Below are 12476 nucleotides of genomic sequence, written 5' to 3'. Positions count from 1 at the left end.
GCGTGTGCGCACACACACACACACACACACACACACACACACACACTTGAGAAAAGGAGGTCACGGCCGTGGCCACAGGGAGGGGCCCCAGGTGAGAGTGGGACAGACACCCCTGTGTCTGTGGCCTTGAGTGTTTGCGCTGTGACTCAACACCACGCCCACCCTTGGCCACCCCACAACTGAGGCCACAGGCGAGCTTTGTGTCTGCAGTACCTCCCAGGGCCCTGGGCTCACCACAGACTCCCTCCCTCTGGCCACTGTGCCCATGTTTAGACAGCAGGACAGTGAAGCTGGCCAGAGGCTCAGCCAGTCTGCTCTGGAGCCAGGAGGATTCAGGCCTGGCCACTCCTGCGGCTTTGCTCCTGTTTGCCCCCACCCCAGCATGGCACCTCTGTTTCCCAGCTTGTCACTGGTGGTGTCCTCCCAGACTCCAGACTCCTCTCTGTACTTCCTAGCTGTGGAATCTTCTGTGAGGACCCGGCTGGGCCTCAAGATTTTCATCTGAGAAATGTGCCAATAATAGATTGCTTGTGATGTTCAGAGACATTACTCACGTAAGCATCTTAGTACACTGTCTTGCCCCTAATACCTACTCAAAACGTGTTAACTACTTATAAGAAGTATGAGCTGGGCAGTGGTGGCACACACCTTTAATCCCAGCACTTGGGAGGCAGAGCCAGGTGGATCTCTGTGAGTTCAAGGCCAGCCTGGACTACAGAGTGAGATCCAGGACAGGCACCAAAACTACACAGAGAAACCCTGTCTCCAAAAACCAAAAACCAAAAAAGAAAAAAAAAAAAAAGTATGGCAGTTTTCCTCAGTCCCTCAGTCCCCTGCCTCTGCCCCACCCTTTGCCTGTCCTGAGCCAGCTAGGTATCTCAAGTCAATCCCACTTCCGCGATTTACCAGCTGTGTGGCCTTGGGAAACTTACTTTCCACCTCCTGAACTTGGTTTCCTCATCAGGAAAAAAGGTAGTGGTCCAGGCATGGTGGTCTACACCAGTAATCCCAGCATGTCGGAAGTGGAGACAGGAGGATGAGGGACTTGAACTCCTGTTCAAGGTCATCATCGCCAGCTACAAAGCCAGTTTGAGTCCAGCTTTGGCTACAAAAGACTGGGGAAGGGGGAGTCTTATAAAGAGGATTCCATGAGAAAACAATTAGCAAGTATTGGGGACAGTGACTGGCCGGCACGCAGTGAGTGTTCAAGGGACAGTGACTGGCACGCAGTGAGTGTTCAAGGGACAGTGACTGGCCGGCACGCAGTGAGTGTTCAAGGGACAGTGACCGGCACGCAGTGAGTGTTCAAGGGACAGTGACTGGCACACAGTGAGTGTTCAAGGGACAGTGACTGGCACACAGTGAGTGTTCAAGGGACAGTGACCAGCACACAGTGAATGTTTAAGGGACAGTGACCGGCACGCAGTGAGTGTTCAAGGGACAGTGACTGGCACGCAGTGAGTGTTCAAGGGACAGTGACTGGCCGGCACGCAGTGAGTGTTCAAGGGACAGTGACCGGCACGCAGTGAGTGTTCAAGGGACAGTGACTGGCACACAGTGAGTGTTCAAGGGACAGTGACTGGCACACAGTGAGTGTTCAAGGGACAGTGACCAGCACACAGTGAATGTTTAAGGGACAGTGACCGGCACACAGTGAGTGTTCAAGGGACAGTGACTGGCACGCAGTGAGTGTTCAAGGGACAGTGACTGGCCGGCACGCAGTGAGTGTTCAAGGGACAGTGAGTGGCACGCAGCGAGTGTTCAAGGGACAGTGACTGGCATGCAGTGAGTGTTCAAGAGACAGTGACCGGCACGCAGTGAGTGTTCAAGGGGACAGTGACTGGCACGCAGTGAATGTTCAAGGGACAGTGACCGGCACGCAGTGAGTGTTCAAGGGGACAGTGACCAGCATGCAGCGAGTGTTCAAGGGGACAGTGACTGGCATGCAGTGAGTGTTTAAGGGACAGTGACTGGCACGCAGTAAGTGTTCAAGGGGACAGTGACTGGCACGCAGTGAGTGTTCAAGGGACAGTGACCAGCACACAGTGAGTGTTCAAGGGACAGTGACCGGCACACAGGGAGTGTTCAAGGGACAGTGACTGGCACACAGGGAGTGTTCAAGGGGACAGTGGCACGCAGTGAGTGTTCAAGGGGACAGTGACTGGCACGCAGTGAGTGTTCAAGGGGACAGTGACTGGCACGCAGTGAGCGTTCAAGGGACAGTGAGTGGCACGCAGTGAGTGTTCAAGGGACAGTGAGTGGCACGCAGTGAATGTTCAAGGGACAGTGACTGGCACGCAGTGAGTGTTCAAGGGACAGTGACCGGCACGCAGTGAGTGTTCAAGGGGACAGTGACTGGCACACAGTGAGTGTTTAAGGGACAGTGACTGGCACACAGTGAGTGTTTAAGGGACAGTGACTGGCACGCAGTGTGTCCAGCCCCCACAGTCCAGAGTGGCACTGAGGCCACCTTCCTCTCTCCTGAGCACCCCCTGACATCTCCTCCTGTAGAATGTAGATCCACGAGTCAGCCTGGAGAAGTGAGGGCTTTAGGACCCAGCTAAGGGAATGGAAATGCCCCTTGTTTGCAGGAGGCATTCAGCAGCTGGAGGGGGGACCTCTCGTGACCCCTTCTTACACCCCTACCAGCATAACACACACACCCTCACCTCCTGAGCCTAGTGCGAAGCGGCTCAGTGGAGCAGCCTTTGAGTGAGCTCTAGAAAGCATCTGAGGGCTTGGGGGCATCCCCATGCTCAGCTTCCTAAAACGGGTTGCTTGGGCTAGGAGGGTAACCGGCCTTCCTGGAGGTCTCTCTCCGCACCAGCTCTTCTTCTACCCACACACACACACCCCTAGACCCAGAACAGAAGCCCCTTCGTCACTCTCTGCCCACAGCAGCAGGGCAAGATGGGATTGCGCAGGGCTGAGGGCAAGAAGCAGAAAATAAAGGGGCTGCTGTGAGGGGCCCTCGAGTCCAGGGCCAAGCATGTGTTTCCAAACAGATGTTCCCAATAAGTCACCCAGCAGCACCAAGGGCGAAAACAGCTGGGGGGTTGGCAGAGGCCGGGGTGACGGTTAACTGATTCACTGCCATCCTAAGCAACCCCAGCCAACAGAGTCTCCCCGACCCCAGCATTCTAACCCAGATCCCAGAGCCTAAAACAAGAGAGCAGATTTCATGTGGAGTAAGAAGGTGGGGTCCAGGCACCCCTGCTTTGTACCTTTGGTTTTGGTTTTGGTTTCTCTGCGATGAGCACTGCCGTGGGAGTTGAGAGCTGAGCCCCTGTCTCCGAATGTCCCACGGAGTCACTCTGGGTTAGTCATTTCTGCTTCTTAGGCCTCAGTTTCTCCACGTAAAGGACACAGGCAACTAAGAATGAAATAGGCGGGATTCACACCGGTCACTGGAGGGTGATCACTCTCTGTCTCCATCTCTCCAGGCCAGCCTCAGGGGAACCCCGTAGGCTGCACCCCACTACTGCCAAATGGCTCCAGCCACAACCACCCCTCAGAACTGGGCAGTGCTGGGCATACGGGGAATGGTGCTCCAGGAGGCCCCAAGGCCCACCGGAAGTTGCAGGCGCACCCATCTCTGGGCAGCCAGGCTGGGAGGAAGAGCAAAGGCAGCCCTCGGTCGGCTTCCCAGGTCCCCCTGCAGGCACAGGAAGGTAAGACCCCTGCCATCCCACAGCCACAGACAGGCAGCGTCACCAGCTGCTGCTTAAGAAATGCATAGCTCTGTGAGTTCGAGGCCAGCCTGGTCTACAAAGAGTTCCAGGTCAGCCAGAGCTGTTACACAGAGAAATCCTGTCTTAAAAAAAAGAAAGAAAGAAAGAAAGAAAGAAAGAAAGAAAGAAAGAAAGAAAGAAAGAAAGAAAGAAATGCCTAGCTCAGCTGGACGCAATGCTTCATGCCTACTGGCTCAGCACTTAGGAGGATGAGGCAGGAGAATCAAGGCCGTCCTGGGCTGCATAATAAGACCCTGTCTCAAGCAGCAATAAACCAGGCGTGGTGGCCCGCACCCCTACTGTCCAGCACTCGGAGACTGAAGTAGGATTGATGTGACCTGAGTTTGCTTCCTGGTATCCACATGGTGGATATGCTGACTCCTCCAAGTTGACCTCTGACCTCCACATGTATGTGGGGTGTGTGTATCGAAAGGCAGACCTCCAGCCTCCAGTGAATCATCCATGGGGCCCAGGGAAAAAACAGCTAGAGGCTGGGCAGAAGCCAAGGGGAAGGTTGATACAAGGGGTCCAAGAGCCTGGCTCAGGGGAGCTCTTGACGTCCTAGAAGCTTAGTACTCCTTGCAGAGTGAGACGTCCTAGAAGCTTAGTACTCCTTGCAGAGTACACCCTGTCGGTGAGTGTCCCAGCCCGACTCTCTCGGGCTCTCTGACAAGGAGTGTAGCCACCTGGGCTGATCCAGCTTAAGCCACTTTATTTCTAGAATTAGAAAATTTCCACCAGGGGGTTGTGGGGCACGTGCTTAGCATGTACACGCTCTGCTTTCCATCTCCAGCACCAAAGAAAATGAAAAAAAAATTCCTTTAGGAGTGGACCATCTGTTTAGTCAAAGCAAAAGGAGAGAATAAAATGATGCTGAGTTGTAGGTGTGGGTGGGGTGGGGGTGGGAGGAAGTGGGGGCACCTACTCATGTTGGGGGACCCTGGCCTGGCCCCCTGCGAGCAGGATTCAATGTGTGCATTTGTTGTTGCTGTTTTTAAGATTTGTTTATTTTATGTGTATGAGTTTTGCCTGCACGGATGTGTGTGCACCATGGGTGTGCCCGGTGCCCTCAGAGGCCAGAGAGGGTGTCAGATCCCCTGGAACTGGAGTTACGAATTGGTTGAGAGCCGCCATGTGGAAGCTAGGAATCCAACTGGATGGACTCAAACCCAGGTCCTCTACAAGAACAGCAAATGCTCTTAACCACTGAGCCAGTCTTTCTAGGGTGGGCCCTGGCCCCCTCTCACCTCCCCACCTCCCACCACACCCCCGAATCTGTTAAGTAAGGCATTCTGAAACCTTCTCACCCCTTGGGGTAGATTCTCCCCTAAGTATTTTACGACAGGAAGCCATTCACTGAACTTGCTCTGGGGAAGGTGGGGAGGAGACGTGGCTAGGTGGTAGAGCACTTGTCTAGCATGTTCGAGGCCTTGGGTTCAATTCCGAGGGGTGCAAGAAAATAAATAATAATAACAACTGTGGGTTCTGGGCATCTCCTGCATCCTGTTACCTAGCCCATGCCCTCAGTGGGCTCTCAGGAGAAGGGCACACATGGGATCATTATCCACGTGACAGGTGCAGGTATAGAGATTGTATTAGCGTGGGAACAGCCACACCAGTGTGAGAGGCTGAGACAAGGATCCAGGTGGGAAACATGAACAGGGTGTGTTTGGCATTTGGCAGGCTGACTGGGACTCCAGGAGGCAGGGACTCTGGGAAGGTTTTTATTAACTATACCAATTATGTTGAGGGACGCAAAGACCACCTGCTGACACACGGGATGGTTAAGATGGACCAAAGATTTTAATACTGCAGTGATTTACCACATTTGCATTTGAAGGGAACTACCGTATCCATTTTGGGCATAGATAGAAGACCTGACTGCCACACCGGATGCTGGATCGCATCAGTCAGCAAAGTGTAGCTCTGGTGGGTGGGGCTGGGTGTTCTGTCCTCTGTCCTGGCCCTCAGGAGGGTTCCCTGCCCAGCACTCAGCAGGGAGAGCTACAGTCCACCAGCTCAACTGAGTGCCTCTGTGTTCATTTTGTGTAGCCCAAGCTGGCCTCAGATCCTTTATGTAGCCGACGATGACCTTGAACTCCTGATCCTCTTGCCTGTACCTGCCACGAGCTGGGGTTGCAGACACACACATCCACAACTGTATACACGGTGCTGGGATAGGACTCGGGACTGTGTGACCGCACTTCGTAGGGAAGCATTCTACTGACTGAGCCACATCTACTGACATGTGGCACATCTGTGACCATGACAGACCCAGGTGACTGCCCTGGCAGAACCTGTGTCTTAGTCAGGGTTTACTATTGCTGTGAAGAGACACCATGACCACGGCAACTCTTACAAAGAAAACACTTCATTGAGGGTGGCTCACAGTTTCAGAGGTTCAGTCCATTGTCATCATGAAGGGGAGCATGACAGCGTGCAGGCAGACATGGTGCTGGAGCTGAGAGTGCTACATCTTGCAGGCAACAGGAAATCGACTGAACAGTTACACTGAGGGAAGCTTGAGCAAAAGAGACCTCAAAGCCCGCCCTCACAGTGACGCACTTCCTCCAACAGGGCCACACCTCCTAATGGTGCCTCTCCATTGGGGGCCATTTTCTTTCAAGCCACCACAACCTGGCAAGAGTGAGATGACCATCTTCTCAAAGCCTTTTGTGCGGTGGGCAGCGAGAGAGCTAGGAAGACAGAAGTGTGCCAGAGGGTGGTGAGGGGTGTGCCGGGGTGAGGAGAGTTCTCCTTTCTACTGGGCAGGGGTAGCGGAGCCTGCTGGAGAGATGACTTTTGGAGAAATAAGGAAAGAAAGGAGTGAGACTACTCCAGGCAGAGAGAGGGGTACCCGCTCGGCCGTGCTTGGCCGGGGTTCCACCAGAAGGTCAGTTTGGACGGAGCAGAGTAGAAGGTGCCCAGGAATAGTCAGGAAAGACAGCTCACCAGCCCGAGGACCACCAGGAACCTAAGCTTACCCCTGCAGGGAGTCCGCGATGCTCTGAGCGGGATCTGATACAGCCTCTGGCTCAGTTTTATTTTTTCAGCCTCTATTTTAAAAGGTCTTCCTGGCTCTGGGACAGACAACAGATTGTGGTACAGCCCAAGACAGAGTGTGGAGCTTAATGAGTGAGGGGTGAGCAGAATTCTGGATTGCAATATTGTGGTTTATTTGTTTCATGTAGCCCAGGCTGACCTCAAACTCACCAAGTAGTTGAGGATACCCCTGAACTGCTGATCTTCCTGCTCCTGCCTCCCAGATACTGGGATTACAGGTGTGCACCACCATGCCCAGTTTCTGCAGTGTGGGGAATTGAACTCAGGGCCTCCCGCATGCTAGGCAATCACTCTGTTAACTGAGCCGAATTCCCAGCCCTTTGGATATATTTTTAAGTGGCTAATCTCTGTACCTCAGTTTCTTCATCTGTAGAATGAGGCTAATTACAGCCCACCTCATAGAGTTGTTACAGGAGGCTTAGGCGAGTGTACTTCCTGCACAGCACTTATAACAGGGCCCGGAACACCTCTTCACCCCAGTTTGTTAAATACGTAATCAGAGGGCAAGTCAGAACGGGGGCTCCCGGTGCAGGCTGCCTGGGCTCCTCCAACCCCACTCCACTTTGCTCGCCTCCTGTCCCTATAAAGACACGGGGTATCCCCACTAGCTCCATTTGCTTCTCGAGGCAATGGGGACCACAGAAGCTGGGTGACACTGTAGGCGCTCAGCCGCTCTGTCGGACTGTTGGGGTTCCCTTGCTCGCGCCTCTCACTCGCCTACCCACTGCCCACAGATTGCTGCGTCCACTGCATACTGTCGTGTCTGTTCTGTGAGTTCCTGACACTGTGCAACCTCGTCCTGGACTGCGCCACCTGTGGCTCCTGCAGCTCAGAGGACTCCTGCCTCTGCTGCTGCTGCTGTGGTTCCGGCGAGTGTGCGGACTGTGACCTGCCCTGTGACCTGGACTGTGGCATCGTGGACGCCTGCTGCGAATCGGCAGACTGCCTGGAGATCTGCATGGAGTGCTGTGGACTCTGCTTCTCCTCCTGACGCCCCAGAGCGGCCCCAGAGCTGTCACACAAAGCCTGACACCTCCCCTGACCCCAGGGCCCCCTCAGAATCCCAACCCAGATGTGAGAAGGTGGGATGGCCCAGGAGCCATCTTAGCCACGGGACGGGTCTGTAACAGACAAGCCTGCTCTTCTCGATGGGTGACCAGGAACACGGCATCTAGAACCTGGTGGGACAGAACCAGTTAGCTGCCAGGACTCAGAACACTGTGAAAGGTAGGGGTGGGGGGTGGATGGGAGGCCCATGTCCTTCTCTACCTCTCTGCTCCAGGTGCCCACCTCCCTCTGCTACCCCAGCTTGGAGGACAGAAAATGTGAAAAGACACCTGCCCGGCCCACTGCCAGGCCCCTTCCCTCCTCCCCGGCTCATTTAGGCTCTTGTAGGGGCCTAACCCTTATAGCGACCCAAGAGGGTGGGGCTCGGGGTGGGGTTGGGGGGGGGGGACAGTAAGGAAAAGACTGGAAGTGGGGTAGAGGGAGGGCCTGTGCTATCCGTTGCTGTAAATAAAGATATTTGTTCAGTCTCCACTTTCTTCGGGACTTGTGACAAAGTGTGGGGACGTGAATGCTCAAAAGCAAACCCTTCCTGCCGGCACCTTGTATGGGCCCTGGATGGGCTGGTAAGTAAAACACCCACCACACAAGCATGAGAAATTGGCTTTGACTCCCCAGAATCCACATAGAATATGGATGTAGAAACCCGTGTCTGCCATTCCAGCTCCTACAGCAAGACGGACAGGAGACTCTGGAAGCTTGAAGGCCAGCTGTCACACAAGAAATTGTTTCGAATGAGATGGAAGGCGAGGGCTGACCCTGAGGTTGTCCTGTGGCACACAGGCACGCTAACACACACACACACACACACACACACACCCCTGTGCTGCTCTCTGGGATCCCTTTTTCTTCTGCTTTCTACTTCCTAAGAAGACACACTGCCCTTCTCCCTGGCTCATGGTTTCCCTTCCTGCAAGGGAGGAAAAAGGATAGGTCCACTTCTCACCACTGTTCCCGATGCCCGCCAACTGACACGCAGCCCAGCAAGGGAAGAGTTACCCTTGGCTGTGATTAACAACAGATGTGTTCAGGCTTTGATTAATTAATCTCCTGCTGACTGCAGCTCCTCCGAGCTTCCCGATGGAGTTGCTCCAAGACTCAGGCTGACCCTGTGTCAACTGCAGAGAGGTGCCTTAGGAAGGGGTTACCCCAGGCCTGCACACCCTGACTTGTACCCGAGATCCTGGGGGTCGGGGGCAGATGTGGCCTGAACAAGGATCATATTCCCTGGCCCAAGTCCTGGGACCCAGTTGCCAGAGGCAGGAAGAGAAGGAAGCCTCGTCACGACCACAGGAGCCTCGGAGGTCATGGGTCCAGTGACCCATTCAGGCAAAAAGTAGGATGTGGCCAGCAGTGGCAGACCCAGGTATCGCTGACCTGCCCTGGGGTACGTAGGCCCACAGGGATCAGGATCAGGTCACATGGCAGGGACTTAGGGGTCCAAGGATGAGACTTGGCTGAGGAGGAACTGTGAAATGTAGACGTACAGAAGTATGAGCAGGTGCTGTTTCCATCTCCATGGCTGGTGTGGCTCACGGAATTTCTGAGAGAAGGACACTCGGAAGGGCTGTAGGCAACCCAAACTCTTAGGGAATACTACAGAGCAGTGCACTGCCCTACAGAAGGCTGCAGTGACAGACCCTAAAGGGGACTCGTGCCCTACAGGCCCATGCCACAGGCCTCACTTTGCCTGCTTTCCGGATTCTAACACCACACTGGAAACAGGAAAAGACAGAACCAGCCTGGAGTCACAATCAAGCCATGAGAAAGCCCAAGGTCCCCTAGAGCTCATTAGTTTGTCTATATTCATTTGTTTACAATTTTTATTTAGTTACTGCAAATGTCCAAGGCTGGAGTCCAATCTGCGTTCATATGCCTGTTTGTTTGTTTGTTTGTTTGTTTGTTTTGAGACAGGGTCTTTCTATGTAGTCCTGCTGTCCTGGAGCTCACTATGTGGACCAGGCTGGTCTCGAACTCACAGATCTGCCTGCCCCTCCCTCCCCAGTACTGGGATTAAAGGCACGCACCACCACATGCAGCTTCTTTTTGTTATTGTTTTTCAACAAAAATTGTGAAGGTAATTCGATCCTCTCGGTAACCCCAGGGCTGAGGCAGAGCCACCGAGTGCAGTGGATGGGTGACTTGGCTTTATTCTTGTCCATTCTCAGCAGTCATGAACACACCCATTTACATAAATGTGCTATCTCTGAAGAAGATTCCAGAAAATGAAAGGTGGGTATAATGGTGCATGCCTGTAATCCCACACTCCGGTGGCTGGGACAGGTTACAAGTTAGCAACACAGTAGGAACACGTCTCAGACAGAGTCTGAAAGTGGCATCCCCGGGCACACGAGTGTCTCTGACCCTGGCAGGGCCCCCAGTGGGCCTCTGTGAATGTCGACCACACACATGGCCTCGGGCTGTCCCAGGCTCCCACTGCCCTCCGCTCTTTTCACTGGAGGAGACTTGGGAAGTGGCTTCTGTTCACCCTGGCAGCCTCAGGTCTCCCTCAGTCTGGGGTTGGGGGCTGAGAGGTGGTCAGGAAATCCAGGGTAAAGGATGGGGGGCTCCTGACCAATTCGGCATCAAGCCAGGTGGGCAGGAAGCCCCTCCTGGCCTCCCTGTCTGCTCACAGACTGCTGGCAAAGGCAGGAAGAGGCACCTCTGCAGTCCAAACACTGATTTCCTGTTGCAGGCTCCAGGCTGTTTTCTTTAGGATAGTGGCTGAATCCGAGAGCTGAGCAGGGTGGGGGCAGGACACAGGAAGGATCTAGCCAGGCTCAGCATGCATACTCATTCCTATGCACATTTCTTCAGGGGTGTGTGTGTGTGTGTGTGTATGTGTGTGTGTGTACATGCACACACACACATATACCTTCATGTGCATACACTTTGCTTGACACACACACATCTCTACAGGAACTCCCATTCATGTGCACACTCATTCACACACAGGCCCTTCTACTCACACCCTTATACACACACACACACACACACACACACACACACACACACACACACCTTCAAGGAACACTCCTCGACATACATACACCTTTACCAGAACACCTATTCCATATGTATTTTCCTTCATCTATACATACCCCTACACACACACACACACTCACCTTCACATACACATAACCCTACACACACACACACACACACACACTCACCTTCACATACACATACCCCTACACACATACACACCTTCATATGCATACCCCTGACACACACACACATCTTCATATGCATAACACACATACACACACACACACCTTCATATGCATACCACACACACACACACACACACACACACACACACACACATACCCTCCACACAATCACATGGCATCCCCCACTCTACATTCCAGAACCGAGACTCCCCTGCAGAGGTTGAAGTCCACCCTGGATTGCCATACCTGCCCTGCTCCCCCACCATCTTCATTCCCAAGTGTCTCCTCTCTTCCAAGAAGCTGAGAGCATTCACCTAGAGCTGTCCTCTACCGTTTGCACCAGCCAGCCCCCCGGGAAAGCCTCCCAGGCACCCCTTCTCTCCCCCACAATCCTCTGATGGCACCTACCTTAGCTTACAGCTGGACAGAGCTGGGTGACGGTTCTCAGCTGGCTCTGCTGTGGGTCACAGAACAAGGCCGTCCCCCTCTCTGGGCCTTGGCATCCTCTGTGCACACCGGAGCTTAAGGGACTCTGGAGATCTGATGGCCGGAGTCGGGGAGCGCCTGCCTCTGCCTTTTCCCTGATCTTTGGAACCCTACCCTGGCCACCCTCATCCAGGACATTTCTTCACTCCTGAGCTGTCCACACCAAGGTGGCCGTTCTTACACTTGTAGATAAGATGAGGAGCCCAAGGGCAGCTGTCCCTGGCCTGAACCATCCTGGGACCTCATGTCCTGCCCTAAGAGGTGCTGCACAGTGGGAGAGAGGCCTGCTTGTGAGGCAGGATGCTCACGCATGCCCTCAGCCTCCCTCACTAACGGGCACTTAGAGTTTCAGAACACCACCCCTGGCTCCGGAGGGGGCCAGTCGTGTCCTGGGCCTCTGCCAACCAGTTGTGGGGTCGGCGTGGTCACTGAGGCCGTCAGGACTGCTGCGAACCCCTATTTCTGGGTAGGTGGGGGGCAGCAGGACTCCACGGTAGCTGGGAAAGCAGCATGGCCACAGACGTGGCTTTGGGGACACAGAGGGTGTGACGACAGGACTCATCGCTTTCCTGAGCTCTGGCTTTCCCAGGGAGAGAAGGGTCACAATCTGGGATGACAGCCATGCCACAGGACCTCAGTGGCTTTGGCACCCTTTCCCAGCTCGGCCATCACCTCTCTTCTCTCAGTTCCACCACCTCTAAACCTGCTTTTAGGGGGATAGCGTCCTCATTACTGCAGAGGAGCAGGGGCTGGGGGCCTTGCGGGCGTTCATACACTGGCTGTCCACTACAGTCTCAGTTTGCACCCCTGAGAAATCCTAGATTGAAGACAAGGAAATAGTAATTTACTCAGTTTATGCGACAGACCTATGGCTGTGCTGAGTGGAGGGCTGTGATTGGCTAGGCCACAGTCACGTGACATTTCTATGCCTTGGAGAAGGTTTACTTCATGGCCATCC

The 12476-nt window shown here is 54.1% G+C and overlaps 1 protein-coding gene across 1 annotated transcript in view; it reads left to right on the top strand.

The window, feature by feature from the left end:
- The window catches only part of Mdfi (MyoD family inhibitor), a 16543-nt gene extending 8338 nt beyond the window's left edge, over positions 1–8205 (top strand). The window contains exons 3-4 of the mRNA XM_059243915.1: positions 3444–3671; positions 7529–8205. Of these exons, the coding sequence (XP_059099898.1) occupies positions 3444–3671; positions 7529–7785 (485 nt within the window). The 3' untranslated portion in view covers positions 7786–8205. The remainder of the gene's footprint in view (positions 1–3443; positions 3672–7528) is intronic.
- The last annotated feature ends 4271 nt before the right edge of the window (positions 8206–12476 follow it).

The sequence above is a fragment of the Peromyscus eremicus genome, chromosome 16_21, assembly GCF_949786415.1.
Source record: "Peromyscus eremicus chromosome 16_21, PerEre_H2_v1, whole genome shotgun sequence".
In the NCBI taxonomy this organism is placed as follows: domain Eukaryota; kingdom Metazoa; phylum Chordata; class Mammalia; order Rodentia; family Cricetidae; genus Peromyscus; species Peromyscus eremicus.
The sequence above is the reverse complement of the archived record's forward strand: the minus strand, read 5'-3'. Positions and strand labels throughout refer to the sequence as shown.